Source organism: Gymnodraco acuticeps, unplaced genomic scaffold, assembly GCF_902827175.1.
Source record: "Gymnodraco acuticeps unplaced genomic scaffold, fGymAcu1.1, whole genome shotgun sequence".
NCBI lineage: Eukaryota > Metazoa > Chordata > Actinopteri > Perciformes > Bathydraconidae > Gymnodraco > Gymnodraco acuticeps.
In genome coordinates, this window is record NW_022991091.1 from 2688716 (window position 1) to 2706487 (window position 17772).

Consider the following 17772-nt stretch of genomic DNA (forward strand, 5'->3'; position numbering starts at 1 on the left):
AAATGGAGAAGGTATGAGTCACTTAGGAGGTGATTATAATGTCTCACTGTGGTGATACTTTGCTGTGTAAGCCAATCGAACAGCCATTTTGAGTTTAAATACAGAACAGTACAGTATGTTTTCAAACTAGACTAAACTAGAAACGTGACTAGATATATGGATCAGGATACAAGTAGCAGGGGCTAGAAAAAGCAGTGGGATTGTGGGAAGTGTTTGCATTTGCCTGTTCATTCTGTTACAGTAACCTTACTGTCACTTTTAATTTGTTATACAAACTTGTTGTAACTTGTAAAGTGTCTGCTCAGCTAACCCGGACAAACATTTGTTTTGTAGCTGTGCAGCCAGCGGTCAATGATAATATTAGCATTTGACTTCCAGCTGCTAACTGCAGCCTGTTACTTTAGAAGAAATGTATTTTATATTCAGTGCCAATCACATGCAATCTGCATAATGATCCTGCTTTTTTAGAAGGGCATGAGCAGTTGCAGCTTGTTCGTAAACACAGGAAAATCCTAAAATACTCAGCAGTTATAGAGTCACTCATTAGTGTTCATTTCTGTGACTGTGGTTGTGTCCTGTGTTCCGGTGCCCAGAGGGAAGGGGGTGTCCTGCAGCTCCAGCCCTGGAGGAGTGGAGGGTCTGCAACGACCACCCTTGTATGATGCTGTATTGGGAGGCGTCAGCGTGGGGACCCTGTATTGAGGATTCCCCCATGGACCTCAATGGAACCAGCTTCCTGAACGGGACTCTCACCTGTGCCATGGGGGTTCAGATCCGCAAAGTCAGCTGCATAAAGAAGAACGTTGGACCTGTCACAAGTAAAAGGTAAACTCTCTGACCTTAGCCAATTACTAATGTGTTATTGCAATAGAGTGGTGCATTGCAAGGGCTTCCCTAGACTACAATACATTTAGTTATGGATTTTATAATATTGCAGAAAATAAGATCTGTGGCAAATAGAGATCTAACACAGTTTGTTCAGCAGGATAATCTCCGCATATTAACAACACTTTTGCGTAAATGCAACCCAACAGCATTAGATGTACGGTAATGCTATAAACACACTACATGGTGGTTGTATTACTTCTCAACACCGCTAAGCTAAAGGTGGACACGTGGTCTCCTTTTGACACTTAGCAACTTCCCTTTTTAAAGACACCTTCAAAAATTCCCAAGTGGGCTGTTTACTAACACGCTTTATTTCAAATGAGAAAAAGTATAAATCATATAACAAATTGTGTAAGCCTGTATTAACACCCTATTGTTATTATTGCAGAGCCTGCCTTTGAGACAAAGCAGCCCACAAATGCTACGATACTAACTCATTTCTGGGTTGAGGACTCATTCCTGCAGCAATGTATATGTTCTTCAATTCTATACGTTAGCATATTATCGAGTTTTTGCACATACGTTCAAACAATACATGCAATGATTTTTTTAACGAGGTGAGATGTGTTTTCAGGGCAGCACTGTGTCTTTACAGCTTAATGTGGTGGGCATGTCGTTGCAGGCATGTTTTTCAGGGTCTGTTGAGAGGCGAATCAATAACTTCTCACCTTTTTTTCTCCTGTTACCTTGGGATGGTGTTGAGCCGGTCTGCTCACACAGTGTTTGCATTACTGTAACACTTGACTTTTTCCTCGGCGTCCTTTGTCACGACAAGCTTTGTGTCACTTCAGATCTAGTTGTTGTAAGCATTGAGCAGGTGTTCTTTTTTAAATATGTACTGATGGTAGATAAATGTAGTTTCAGCCCACCAACAAGCAGTGTTTCCCTACTCTGAATAAAGCAGAGTTCAATAGATGTCTCCAAATCCCGAAAACATTGTCTTGTGCCAGATTGGCAACGGGATATTTTCTTCTTCTGTACTTATATGACACAGCTACTTGTTTTAGATACTAGAACATGGGTCCCGAGAGAAACAAACAATAAATGATGAGTGAGGAGTAAAAGAGCTTTGTGAAATCTGAGGGAGGAGTTGAGATGTGATCATAGTTTCCAGAAGTGTCTCCCTTAAAGATATTGTGTGTGGTCTTACTTACTGACAAATGACCCAGAGGATTTGATGCACTGTGAAAACACATCCCCAGAGTTTTGTACATTAAGCTCTTCATTTAGGTTTTCTGCCTGTGTTTAGGATTTCTTTGTGAACGTGAGATCCATTTTGCTTATGCTCCACCATTATCTACTCCTCTTTCAGCGATACAATATCAAACACTAATAAGGGCTTTTGTGCTGTCTCTGTAATGATGTTGGAGCCCACACCAGGAAGATGAATTTATAAATAATTCACAAAGTTTGCCCTTATTTAGCGCAATACATTATTGACAGGGCCGTAAAGTGGATTATGGAGAGGCTTTTTTCTTATGAATGTCCTATCTCCCAGCACAGAGGCTTTAATGAATGCTGTCAATTCTGCTCCACCAACACATCTCGCCTGTACAGTACACTGGGAAGTCAATCACTTCTTTGCTATTCATATATAACTGCAGAGTGTCCATTTAATGGAACAGCATCCGATGCATACAGTATATAACTATTCACTCAGTTACACCAGAACAGGCCTTTCTGCTGTCTTTTCATAATGTGCAGTATGAAGACATAATCAGGGTGTCCATATAGAACAGCATATATCTTGTATAACTTCCCAAGCTTCATATGATAAGATAATTCTCCAGTTGACAGATACACTATGATAGCATGGACTGAAAAAGGACCACACAGGGATACACAGGAGCGTTCAGACTCAGTCATTTCCAGTGCGTCATTCCTCCTTTATCTCAGAATATGTCTAAAATAATGTGTATAATTACTACCAAATACTTCCCATCAGAAGGAGATGGCCCCAGAATATATTGGATGTTTTGATACTTTAAAAGGGTCACTTCTGTCTGCAAACAAAGAAGCATTTCCTTCTTAGCAACAATCTCCATGGGCACACTGGCTCAATGAATTAGTGGGTCTATCTGGTTTTTAGTTTATAGCCCCCAGTCATCACATAATATTAATTTTGAAATGTAATTTTCGCTCCCCTTTGTTTCAACAAAGTAATTAAAATAACTAACTATAGCTTTGGTTATAATAACATGTTGTATTTTGCATTGATACTTATTGTACGGCTTTCTATGGCTGTGAACATAACTTTTTACATTTGATTAGATTAGAAAGGAAAAATCATAAGAAACACATGTAATATTATTCATTGTTTATGTTAATTAATTGATGTGTAGATGCTGCTGTAAGTTGCTGTGTAAATTAAATTAAATTAGTATTAAACAAATGGTTAAAAAGACTTATGGCCACATTGGTGCCATAGTGTTTCATATGAATACACATATTTGTTTAACTGTTAAAGTAAAAAAGACATGCATTTGATAGAAATGATTGGACATAAAACTATTCATTGCTTTACTAATGTCCCTTTTTTATATTACACATTATAAGTTTCAGTGTTTACTCATTTGCCTTCATAATGAAACGGCTTTTTCCAAACAAATGTATATAAATGTGCATAATTAATCAGAATATCTTCTTATTGATTCATATTTGATTGCATATATAATTATCATGACTTCCTGAGGGACATTTAATGTTCCCAACCTTGTCACAGTCAGATTGCACGGCCTCACTGTAGGTCTGACTCTCTTTCTTGGCGTTCTGCACAGTATTCCCCCAGCTGCTCCGCTGCGTTCCCATGCCCTCTGGCATGCATCTCTGCAAAGAGGGAGAGAGAAGAAGAGGGATGAATCTGAGAAAGGATGGGGTTTTGCATCATGCCTCCTTTGGCATACTTTGATCTCATTCCCGTGCATGCTGGCTCTCTGCGGTTAGTGTGATGTGGCACCATGCTGGGTCTAGTGAGACCTGGATCTGGTTGTCAAAGAAAGTCATTCACTCTGAAACAAAATTGTGCTGTCTGTGTGTCGCGGTGCGTGTTCCTGTGTGTGTCTGTGTGTTGTTGGTGGGGATGTCTTCTGCTTGTTGATGAACCCATCAAAGCTCAAGATTTAACATAGCTGCATTAATCCACACCTCCTCATGTTTGCACAATGTGCCAAATACAACACAGCCAAAAGCTCCATTATCTATATGGAACACAAGACATAGCAGCTTATAATAGAGGTAATACGTGATTATTTTCTATCTTGAGACAAACAAATTGGTAGAGGTCTGGTAAGAGCTCTTTAAAACCTGGTTATAGTGTCCTTGGTATAGCAGGAGTGATTCATTGGTAAACCGTTTGCATATCCTCAGGTTTAATTAGCAGTCGTGCTGTGGACATTGATTGATTTTCCTCCCAGAACACTCTGTCTCCTTGGTGACAGCAAAAGACTTCTGTGGCTGCGCTATGCGTGTATATGAAGAGATAAATGCACTCACCAGGTTTCCCCTACTTTAGCTACACGAGTGGCATATTATCATATTAAGAAGTTTATATATGTTAGCAAATGAACTATTCCTGTATCAGACACAACAAGATGTGTTGGAAAATCTTCGTTCAACAAGGAAACATGCTGGCTGGGATATGTGTTTACAATTGAGAACTACAATCAGATCAGTTTTAACCAGGGGATCATTCTCTATGAGTTTGTCCACAAGCCAGACATTTTGTTCTTTGATCAATATAAACATGTTTATGTGTCCAACCTTAAGATAACTTGGCTTTAAAAGTAAACAAATTAGTTGTGTGCTTGAATGGCGGGAGGATTTTTCTTTTCATAAGGCATTCTTTGTGCTCTGGTTTTCAACTGAATGTGAGTGAAAGCTGCAATTTTTATATTTCTCTTCCTTTTTTCCTGAGCGTGCAGGCGGGGGGTGGGGGGTGGCATGTCATCAATTATGTTTTCTGTGGGGAGATGTGTGATGTCAAGGACAGGGCAGTAGTTTCACTGCACTCTCCTGTTAACAGCGAGACCCAGGACATTTATCATTTATCGCCTGGGGAGTGAAGGGGATTTAAGACCTCTGTTTGTCTGCATGTTTAGGTGCTCAGATTCTGCTCGTCCACAAACCGTCCGGCCCTGTTTGCTCCCCTGCAAGACAGACTGCGTTGTTACACCCTTCAGCGAATGGACGGCCTGCCCATCAACCTGTATGCCAGGTAGCTCTCCTCATGCATTTATATTAACTCCTGGTAATGCCTGTCTAACACATCAACAACAACACTTTTACACAAATTACTCTTCTATTCTAATATAAAAGTCCTCCTATAATTATTGGTAAGTATTGAAATGTTTTGAAAAAGGTTTTGTTTGTTCTTATTAAACACAAATACTCTAGCTTTTCAAATGAAGCTTTCAGATCTGATATATGATGACGTTATCACTATAAAATAATTGAAAGAAAAAAATGTATTTATACATTTGATTTATGGTGTTGTTAAATTGCTTCTAGACTGCACCATAAATACAGGTTATCTCTCTTTGTGTGTGACAAGCAGTGGAGCACTTTGTTTTCTGATCATGGTAAACATGATGTTTACACCAGGGAATATGAATTGAAGCTGATAATGTTGTCACGTTAAAAAATGGTGTAGTTTTTAGCATCATTAGGTATTTTTATGAATCGATTATGACGTTTGAACTTCACAACACTCTTGGATTTATTGATAATGGAGTCTGAAACAGCCTCCAGTGGAATTTAGTCCTATACATTTAGAGTATACAAATAGCATTAGTGTAGCCTCATGACCTGTGAAGACACACAGGGTTTAAACTGAATGAATAGAGAAGCATTAAACGTTGATTCATACATTAGGGTTTCATTGTAATTAATGAAGCTTCAAACTATTGGGTATGGCCCTGGTAAATATAGTGTACTTCAAAATAGAGTAAATCAAAACCTAAGTGTACTGTTAATAGTACAACAACAATTACATATTTACAGTTACATACTGGTATGTTACTAAATATTAGAGCTAAAAATAGTATGATTATGTATCAGTAAATTGATACCATAGCGATGGCTTACAATTGATTGACTGATTTATTCCAAAATAAAAAATATATATGTTTTCCTAATAAAACTAAAAATACTATTTAGCTCAAACAATTGATGAAGAAATTAAAAAAGTAATAGGCATACTAATCTAACGTGAAAATAATAGTAAGTTATTCAGCATATACTTACATTTGTTGTGAATATGAGGCAAGCATTATCAAGTATTTAAATGCTGCTAAATACTAAAATGCCGCTTTACAAATATGCTCTTCCTTGACGTCTCCAGTGTGTTCAATAATCACATTTAAGTGTAAATGACAATGTTAACTGTCCATTACATTAAGCCGACACATGAAGAAGAAAATTGATTTTTAATGGGTTTCAATATGTGTACTGTGAGTATCATGGAAATAAAATAAAAAAGGTTTAATTGTTTTTAATAATAATAAGAATTGAGCAGGCATCTCGTCTCGGGTGCACTGATGATGTAATCACTGTCTTAATTGCACCATTTTCAATGTTTAGTAATTAGCGTTGTGTAATGAGCCTTGGAGCGTGAGCCAAATGAAGCCATTACATTGCAGTGTGTCCAAAAACAGACCGCAGTGAAGTGGAGGACATCACAGAAGCAGGGCCAGATAATAATCCAACTTTAAGACCTTACACTGCACTGCTGATATTGTGTCACCATTTATATAGTGTCCCAAACAACACAAGTCAGCCTTTTAGTCTCATTCCTTTCTCTTCCTCCTGGAAAACATTCATTTGAATACAACTGTGCAACTACTCTGCCACCTGATGCAGCCTTTTTGTGAAGATTGTGTTCCACGTTCAACAGGAAATGACACTGCTGCTACACAGTCTCGATACAGGACCATCATTCAGAGGTCTGCTAATGGAGGTCAAGAGTGCCCAGACACACTGTATGAGGAAAGAGAGTGTGAATCGCTTCCTGTGTGTCTGGACTATAGGTAAAAACACTGTTTAAACCATTTTTCTTTCCTATCCAAGAATAAGTTTGTCTGCTGTATAGTAGTATAACTGCAACTCAAGGTTGTTTTTGATGGATACTTTAGCTTTTGACATACATTATCTCACAGCTTATAATGTAACGTAACTAACTACTGTTAAACATTGCTGCATATTTGTGCTTGTTCAGATAAATTGTCAGATACATACATTTCGGAAACCTTTCAACATAACATCATCATCTTTAAATCACACCTATTAGGAAAGGAATTGAATGACAGCTGTGATGAAAAAGCAAAATACCGTTTTGGTTTAAAACTATAGTAAAATAATATGTATGTTGCATATTGGTTAAAATATGGAAATCTAAATAAAACTCTGAAATGATAGGCTAACACCACCCAGCAGCGACTGGAAATTACATTTCTATAAAAAGCTGTCATATTTAATGTTGGAATGGGACTCCTTTAGATATCTATGTTTAACTTTGAGGGATTATATAATACTGATGGATTTATGTGTATTTGTATTTTACTGCTTTACACATAGGGTTGTGCTAACATTGTTTGTTAATTAGTTCTACAGGAATACATTATATTACTTAGGATTATCATATGTTTGTAAAGTATTGTTGTTTCCTGTGAGAACCATGTATCCTTCATGAGTTCAAAAAAACCAACCTGTTTTTAAACTTTGTGAATATGCATATCCAGCTGATCCAAAATGGGTTTTACAGTTGAAGAAGTGGGACACTGTTCTCAACACACAAAGGAACTTTATCCTCGTGAATATTCAGATTCAACTCTTCTGGACACGAGTCCTGATTTTTAAATGGACAGTGTGGGATTCAAAACTCAAATCTTTCCAGCTGTCAGAGAAATGAAGTAAAGTGGAACAATGCATGTCATGAAAATGCCTTTCTAGATTGTTAATAATGACTTTCAATTATCAAATTATAATAAGGAGTTTATAAATATATGTTTTAAAGTTTGAATGAATTACCAATAGTATCTATCAGTTCATTGTATTCCTGGCAGTGAAATTGAAAAGACATTCAAGTAGAGTAACACCAAAATGTATCACACCTTTTCCTCCGGATAACCAATTACGTTAGCAGTGTGGCTCAGACACATTGCAACATTTTTTTCATTTATTGCACCATCAGTGATGACACATGGCAGTTTTCCCTGCCTATATAAAGGTTGCATTGCATGAATGTGGTGCAGATCTAGAATTATAAACCAAAATAAACAACACAAGATTGGGCCATCCTTTACTTGCTGTGTAAATGAAGCTCTAAAAGCAGCCCACTGTCAACCCACAGTCTGTCTGTTTCCGTGCAGGTGGAGAACACACAAGTGGCACAGCTGCAGTTTGGTTCCAGAGTCTGTTCGCCGTGGATTATCTGGACCGGCAGAAGCCTGTGGAAACGGTCTGGAAACAAGAGGCGAGTGTTTTTCTCTTCTCTGCTATCATGCTCTGTACACTTGTCAGCCGCGGCCATTTTAAACCTTGCTCCTCCATCTATTTACTTTCCTTATTTAATGAGACCTAATAGCCCTTTTCAGAACTGCTCCTTTTAACAAGCAAGTGATGGAAGCATAAAAGATGGAGGCAATTTGTCCAGAGAGTGTAACGAGATGAACCTTTCCGTCTGTTGTCTTGATGATCTTATCACGACTCGAGTTTCTTATTAATGAATGCAGCAAGTCAGATGGCTACAAGCACATCAGCAGGTTGACAAAAAACAATCAGCCGTGTTACACACTAAACCAACACAAACCATACATACAGACGTGGAGAAGTACTCACGCAATAAACTTTAGGAAATTGCATACAATAGTGCTCTTCCAATCGAGGCTTTTTATGAAATGACGAATATGTGCTGCACGGTTTCAGATTCTGGTGTCATACAGTCGCAAATTAGCAATAAAATAACCTCTCAGTGAACACAATCCATTAATAATGTAACAGGATAAGAACAAAGCTGTAAACATGCATTATTCCTAATTAACAGAAAGAAGGTTTGTCACTTGTGACTTGTAAACAGTGGTAAGTGAACCTTGCTTCACCCGAAATGGATGCAAATCATTTTCTGTCCAACATTTCTACGCACCCACGTGCATTTTCCCAGCAAAATATGGGCACATAGACGTGCATTAGTAAATTGCCACTTATTTTGTGGATTTAATTGCCTGTAGTTTCTTACCGTTGTCCAGCTGGACGCCTACAATATTTTAGTTTGCTGTGCCTGAAACTTTATTTGCATCCACCTGGATACATTGTTGTCATATGTCTTGTCTATGTTGTAATTGTACTATGTTTTTTTAACCTCTGTACACACATCAGTGTCAATCCTGGGAGAAAGATTGCGCAAAAGTCGCTCTCCCTGTTGTTTCTTACATGTTTTCCCATTAATGATGAGCTTGGAATCTTTCCTTGTCAGCATAAAGGGTCAAAGTACAAACAACCAGTGGTGGAAAGTATTCAGATGTTTTACTTGAGAAAAATAACTGCAACCACACTGTAAACATTTTCATTTTCAAGTACTGCATCAAAAATAGTACATAAGTAAAAGTATGATTAGGAAAATTTATGACATGACATATGTCATATTTTTGAACAAAGAACGTATAGATTTCAATACATTTTTTTTCACCTTTTCATGCTTTAGTTACTCTACTTAAATATAATGATGTATGGTATATATTTAAAGTTTTTTTGTGGTTATCTTACACATGTTCTTAGTGATTGTGGACTGTCAATATAACAATCTGCAATAGAACACACTGGTTGTACGTGTACATTGCTGTACAATGCTTTGTATACAACATAAATACACACGGTAGAAACGTATTATGAACTTGATTTCCTGGTACTTAAATATATTAAGTTGTTTTTCAGATGCACCCGTATACCTCACTTGAAACAAGCTATTTCCAACAAATCAAAGCTACAAGATAATTGCATGTTTATTTTTACTTACTGACATTTAACTATTTCGTAAAACAGTTTCCTACGACATGGTTCCTGCTGAATGCAAAACACATGTTTTTGCATTGGGGGAAATTGTTCTCTTTTGTTATACAACTGATAATGATGTGCTGCTGCTGTTTGTCTGCTGTAGCCCCCATATTGCCTGAACTACATTACAATCATTACTGTTGGCATGATACCGTATTGATAAGTATAATAAGTATTCTCCAGTACTGTATCCCTGTGATTAACACCTCTGATTAAGTGTGCTCTGCGAGTGTTTGCTGTGTTGAGCGTCTTTTGGACTGTGCAGATAACTGCTCACTGCCCTTCAAAAAGAACTGCGTTTTTTCTGAGTGGAGTTGGCAAATCGTTAAAGCGCTAGAGTGTTAATTGGATCATTTCAGACTCGTTTAGTGGAGGGCAAAATGTCCCAATAAATCCCAGAAACTGGCTGTTCTATCTAATTTACTGGTGTGATTCAAGGGAAGTTTCCAGGGGCTGACTTTGCTGCCTTGAGAACTTTCTAGCATTTCGGCTTTCACTTTAACCTGGCAGTATAAATATCACTGACATTTCACGAGTGAATTTCTATGACTTTTGAGTGAGGAGGGGGGAAGTGTCTGTAGTGTTCAGGTTAGGAGCATGCCTCGTTGACCTTTAAAGCTTCCTATTTGAATATGATTAGAAAATGACTTAGTTAAATACCTGTGACATTTCAAAAACTGAAGCATGGGTTTGGAATTTGCAGACAGTAGAAACACTGGATTTAAATATAGATTTGAAGCAACAAAGATTTTATCTAGGGTTTTCTTTTACTCAGTGGATGGCTGAACCAACTCAATGCAAAATAACATATAAATGCCAAAATGGAGCATAATTAGGACACAGCTGCTCGGAATATGGCCATATTCGGGGAATAAGCTAATTGGATAAGGGCATATCAAAAATGTAATGACAGCAAGTTATAGCAGGGGTTTCTCATTGTGTTTTCAAGGAGATGTGATTATGATGCCCGAAGAGAGCTCTTTATATCCTCTATCCACCCACACTCAGAATATATAATACAATCTAATTTAGATAATTCTACTACTGATGACATTGTACAGCTTTTATTGTGTTCATGTAATAACTCTTGCATGTTATGAAGTCCAATGTCACATTATGCGTTATTCCCTTTTGGAGCGCCTCTTTGCTTCTCTGTTTTGCTGCTTGCAATTCAGATTTCCTTAACATACATCTCACTAACACTCATAATATTCAACAATGTTATTTTCCATGCAGTTCATATTCACTGTAGTTCTAGTATTAGTATTCACATCCTGTGGGAAGTGTGTGCCAGATGGTATCTACTTCAGATATCTCCCTTCATTGAAAAAGCTGCATTTGAAAAAGCAGGTTGTGCTGCATTATCAAGTCAGATATTCATCCTGGAACGCTAAATAGGTCACCTTCTCCTCTGCATTTTCTTCAGCAGCATCTCGTGGTGACTAATGTCTAAGAAGTCTTTCAACTAAAACCTACATGTCTTATACGTCATATTAGCCATAGATAAATACATTTGATATATTTAGCAAAGAGTCAGTGGTGCTTTTATATCCGGTGTACTTTATTACTCGTTATTAAGATATACTTTCCTAATAAAAAATGTATTAAAATAATCAATAAAGCATTTTTTATTAAATGATAATTGATCCCATCTCTCTCTAAAGTTCTGCACGGTATTGAGAATGCATGAATGTAGAATATAGGAGCTTTAAGATGACTTTTTATATGAATTAAACATTTACAAGTGCTTATAGCTACACCATTTCAACATATTAGCAAACCCAATGATCCTTATCCTATCCTTAAGCGTTTCATGGGAAAGCGAGATAAACATGTATTCCTAACTACAAGAGAATATATTTTTTGGTCAAGCTACACTGTCTTTTGATCAAACAGAAAATGGATGTTATTGCCGCCTGTCTGCTTCGACATTTGCTGCAGCTCTGTGTATAACTTCTGAGACAGGCTGATTTCAGAAGTTTCCAGGCACTCAGTTTCCCGAGATTTCTTTACGACCATCTTATCAGCTCCTGCCTTTGTACGGAGTTACACAACCCAAGATAACTTCAAACTTAACCAAGGATGTATGAAGTAACAAGTTTACAATACAAAATTGAAATTCTAGGTATCTAGTCTTGCAACCGGCTGAGTTTAGGAAGTCTGTTTCTGAGGGGAAATAAAGAGTGCACCGCCTTGTAACAATGACAAACACAACAAATGACGTTGCTAAAACTGTTGTGGATCCAGTACCTTAACACACAGGACATTAAAACATAACACAATATAAACAGAGTCACAGTTAATTGAAGCTAAAGCTTTTGTTGTTGTAAAATAGTATAAGAGATAGAATTATTGCTCCTTATAGCCAAGAGAGAATCGTACAGCTTTTATACAATGTGGCCATAACATTTGGACCATCAATGGTTACATGTACGATGTATCCTTCTTCAGCAGCGAAAAGAAAGACAGACATGGTACAAATGTAAACAACAGTAAGGCTTACAAATGAACCCTCTATGGCATGACTTTTTATTTTGGGAGGAAAATGTTTCACCATGTGTTTTAGGAGCTTAGGGGTCCCTGATATTATATAAATTATAAAATGTGACCCCCCCTCACCCCTCAACCAGGGGTTGGTTTGTTGCCTCAGGGCAACACTGTGCTACGAGGGTATTGAAACACCAAGAATTTCTACAATTCAGAAGCAATAGAAAAAACAACTCAAAAGGTTTTCTTTCTTTGTGTGTGTGTGTGTGTGTGTGTGTGTGTGTGTGTGTGTGTGTGTGTGTGTGTGTGTGTATGTGTGTGTGTGTGTGTGTGTGTGTGTGTGTGTGTGTGTGTGTGTGTGTGTGTGTGTGTGTGTGTGTGTGTGTGTGTGTAAACCTATCTTGACCTTCACTGTCCTCATTGTCAGACGGAATAGCCCTAACAGCCTGATCGTGTCCCTTCTGCCCATGACATGTTTTGTTGTCCATTTCCTGTAAATATCAGTAGAGCTAAAAACATTGATGAGGTTTATCATTTTACAGCTGAGCACACTTGTATGATATTGCCTGGAAAAAAGTGGTCCAAGTGGCACAGTGTTGCCCTGAGGCAACGAACAAAAAAACATAATTTTAGCTAATTAATAAATACATAATAAGTCTTTAAACAATCAAATATACTTCTTTACGTATTCTTGCACATGCATGTATTTTTTATTTTAAGTTGTGTACATTTCTAATATGTTAAAAAGTGAAATGTATCTTACCAAGTGGTGGCCCTGAGTCCCCTGCAGCTGTGCTTGCAGAAAGGACTGCTCCACCCCATAGACTGTATATGCTCCACCCAGACAAAATGCCACACCCATATAATTCCCTCATTTTATTGGACACCAGCATGTCAGGTGACATTGTGTATATTTAAAATAATTACAATATTTAGAGGGCCAGTGTGAGGTCGAAATAAGTGGTTTGTTGCCTGAGGGCAACAGTATGCCATAGAGGGATAAAATAATGCTGCTGGATGCAGTTGGTGCAGCATGGAAACAGCACTGAGTAATTGTATTGCTTCAAATGACTGCATTCACTAGTTGGACACCCACAAATGGCTACATTTTCTTTTAATTACAAGTATACCTATGTGTTTTGCATCATCAGTGACATTCTGGCTGAACTAACATAACTGTGAGGCAGAACCAGGCACACAGCCACTGCTGAAATCTGTTTTATTTTTCTTGAGGTAAGCATCACTCTTGGTGCCAGGTTGGCTTCCCTGGGAGGATTACTGTACGGGAGCGTTGGTTGGAAATTGGACTCTTTATAAGAAACATTACACTGCCCTGGGAAACAGTTACTGATGATGAAACATTCAAATAGCAGTTACAGAACAGTTCAATTAGCAACCGGGGATCTACAGCGCAGTCTGTCAGACCGCTGGACGTTGGCTCAGGCATGTACTGTAAGGTTAGAATCTGGGCCAAGTTTCAGCACACAATTGGTTTTGTGCTTTACAAAGCCAAAATGCCCTTGGCTTGAGTGAATGCTTCCTCCCACCTCAGAGTGTCTGGCCCCTTGTCGGATACAGGCCTGCATGTTGAATGAATGCAAATGTCTGAACCAAGTGAGGTGAGTGTTGCTGTACAAACGGTGATCCGACACGCTGGAGGTCACAGATAAGAGCTGTTACTAAATAAGACAAGATTTGAGAAGATGAATCTTAACCTTGCCTGAAGAACATCTTCTGCTAAATGCAACCGGCTAGGAAATGCTGTATTATGTTACAGCTGATACCTTGGAGTGAGTGAGTGAGCCAATGGATTTTTAAAATAACTACACCCCGCTGTGACTGCATTCGGCCAACTTGTGGCTCCTAACCAGATGGATGTGTTGTATCGCTCCCTGAGTCGCAATCAAACTGTTTTGAGCAGTGATTCACTAGAAAATGAGTCATGGTGATGATTGATCTTCTGCTGCAGGGAAAAAGGAGAGTTAATGGGTATGATGAATCCACATCGCTCCTCACAAGGCATTATATAGAAAAACATTATACAAGCAGTCCGTCTTTAACATAAAGAATATCTTATGGCAGGGGTTTTTAAGTGGATTCAAAAAGGTTGTCTTTAAAATAATGATAGAACATTTTCTGAGTCAGATTGATAAAAGCTTTCAGTTGAAACAAAACATTATTAAATAAAATAATATAAATATAAAATCAAAAGGATGTGCTCAAAGTCTACAACATTATCCAGGAAAGTGTCGAGCCGCTTCAAAGCTTGTCCTTTCAACCAACCCTCAAAAGTGTTCACCTTTTCTCAGTAGCTGTATAATTAAAGATGATCCCTGTCAGTGGCGTACTGTGACATCAATTGTTACCATTTGTGAGAGGAGATGGTGAAAAGCCACAAAAATGGGCTTTGGTTGAAATAAACATGTTAAAAATGGATGGCTCTGGGTTCAAAATCAAAATGTCAGTACTTGGCTTTGCTTATAAAACAAATTGGGGATGACGCTTTCACTGGTGAAAAAACACTATTTAAGTCAAATAGACAAAAGGAAATACCATATGGACGTGAAACGATTCCTACAGTAGTGGTTATTGGACTTATACTCTATCAGCTTTGTATCAAACAGGTTTGTCTAATCGAAAGTAAGATTCACCTTTGATCGGTCATTATAGTATCATCGCTCTAACCTGTACATCTCAAAATAAAAGGTTGTTTTTTTACCGCTGTGATTGCAGCTGTTACATAAAGGCACTTTAGTGAAGCTATCAGCTCCCATGCAATACCTTTGTGGAGACCTTGTATGTAAATGACCATCCCACACATCCTCGACAGACATGTAGAAAACCCAACCGTTTTTGTCAGAGGGCAAAATTTGAAAGTCAAATAGAAATCAATGGAATGGATGTTTGAAGACATGTTTGTGTATCAGTGGATCCGCAGAGGCGTTGAGGCGTTGGGGGGGAGGAGAAGTTTCCTTTACTGGCAAACGTTTCTTCTAGTCCTAGTGTCCATGAGACAGCAATGTTTTGAACATGGTTTTATCCTTTGTCGTGCTCTAATTAAAATGTTTAAGGAAGCTACAATCCAATCAAATACTCCTGCCTTATCAGTGTCACCTTGGAAAAAATAAAAATAACATGCTCCTTCCTCTCTCTCTTCAGCCAGCATCCAAACAACTACTCATTTTGTTTTCTTCTTTATTTAATTGATGTTAATTAACTCATTACAGATGTATCACTGCTAAGGTTCCTCATGTATGCTGCTTCCCTCTAAGCCAGGGCTGAGCTACTGTTATAATAATCACTGCAAACATTCATGCCAGGTTAAATGCAGGCTCGGGTATCAGTGTTGGAAATTAGGAGAGTTATTACTTTCCCACCTTGTAGGTCTTCTGATCATTGTAATTCAAATTATCTTGGGAGTGTTTCAATTAGGTTTCCCACTTGATTTACATTATTACAATGACTATTCACATCCTGAAAACACATGTGTTTAGTTTATTCTTATGAGCCATACTTCAAGAAATGTAATGCTTGGACCACAGCATCCCCTCTGTAGAATAGATGCTTTGATAAACCTGTAAACATCTTTATCTAACTATGATATACAGCCCACATGCATTATTGAGCCTTAGTCCAATCATATCAGCATTTGAGAGAGCAAATGGAAGGTTATGCTTGATAGACAGTTGGATATATAATGTAATCCAGAACAAATAGTGTGTTTGCTCAATATCCTGCCATATAAACAATAAAAATGGCAATGCAAATAAGACAAATAAAAACGTCTACATCTCTAAAATATTGACGCTTCCATCCCTGAGAAGATATTTACCAGTTTGATTCTAAAACATTTGTATGTTGAAAGTTTTTGCCACAGATTAGATCATTCTTTTAGGAATCACATGTTAATTTTTTTGTAAAATAGGAGACTTGAAGTTAAGGCTTTGTGTTTTAAAGTGGATATATTATTTTTGAAGTATTTTCATATACCTACCTTCAATTCGTAAAACTGCATAATGTTATTTTTTTCTTAACTACATAAACCTTTCTGGCAGAGTGGCCTTGCTTCTTTAAAAATGTTGAGTATGCAAAGAAAAAATCTAAAATGTGTTCAATTGAATATTTTCCAAACTCATCAAAAGCAACCGCATTGGACTGCTTTCAGTTGATTTAGTGTGTTTCATTATAGTAGTATTTCAAAAATAAATAGTAACCCATCTGCTCCTACTGTGTTCTCTAAGTGATTATTCTTAGCACACAGAGGAAGATATTGCTGCTGCAACACTCGGTTGTGATGTCTTTATCCCTCTTTGATTAAATACCAATACTCTGATCGGAAGGTATATACATCATTCTGTCAGAAGTATTTAGCATTCAGGTTAATCGAATATCATGAATGCATTGTGTTTACTTAATAAATCATAATTGGCACAATATGTTGTGCTTAAAGGTTGAATTAGCATTTCACTAGATCTTAACATGAAAGCAGAAAGCTATGAATTATACAATAACAATTATGTCTTCCTTTGTAAGACCATTCAACCTAACATAAAGAACTGAATACACCTGCCCCTCCCATTTTCTGCTCAATCAAACCGTGAAGATAAATATGTCCTTCAATCAAGCTTATCCTAGCCAGAAAACCATTCAAAAAATATGTCGGAAAATGTAGAACCCCACGGATGATTGTGATGTGATCTGTTATGTGTGTAATTGGAATGACATCGTTGCTTTCATCTATGTTTGCAGGAATCAGTTGTGTAGAGGAGAGCGGTGAGTCGGCCAACATGACAGACTGCCTGCGATGGGCCGGCCCCGTCCCCCCCCAGATCAGAGGGTGCCGGATAACTTGCAAGGATGACTGCACTCTAACTGCTTGGTCCAAGTTCTCTGAATGCGCTGGATGTGGCAGCTCCCACAGTCGCAAGCGTTCACTCACAGGTAAAGACTTTTCTTCATAGATATCTCTCAGGCAACATTGGATTGGAGATTGGATTCTTAGCTCATGCATTCTCACACTGTAAAACCTCAGTCCATATTTTAACGCTGGATATCTGTTGCTGTTTATATTTCTCTACCTCTCCATCAGCCAGTGTCATTGCCCTACTACAACCTTGTAGCTTGCACCACAGTTGGAAACAGAAAGTAGTCACCTTGTACAGTCAGTCCAAGAGAAACTGGTCTACATTCCTTGATCTTCAGGGTTGTTGTCATGGCAGCATATTCTCGTGCACTTGAAACCACTTGCTCTTTGACAGGCGTACATGCAGTACTGCAATCCAGCCAAGCCTCTTTCTGGTTCTTGTTCTGTTACTGTAGCTTCCTACTGTCCCCGTTGTGTTATGTCTGGTC

General features: G+C 37.9%; 1 protein-coding gene across 1 annotated transcript in view; it reads left to right on the top strand.

Annotated features, from left to right (window-relative positions):
- thsd7ba (thrombospondin, type I, domain containing 7Ba) overlaps positions 1-17772 on the top strand; it is a 176224-nt gene that overhangs the window by 91536 nt on the left and 66916 nt on the right. Inside the window, exons 9-13 of the mRNA XM_034236864.1 lie at positions 594-825; positions 4986-5101; positions 6779-6911; positions 8253-8356; positions 17170-17361. Of these exons, the coding sequence (XP_034092755.1) occupies positions 594-825; positions 4986-5101; positions 6779-6911; positions 8253-8356; positions 17170-17361 (777 nt within the window). The remainder of the gene's footprint in view (positions 1-593; positions 826-4985; positions 5102-6778; positions 6912-8252; positions 8357-17169; positions 17362-17772) is intronic.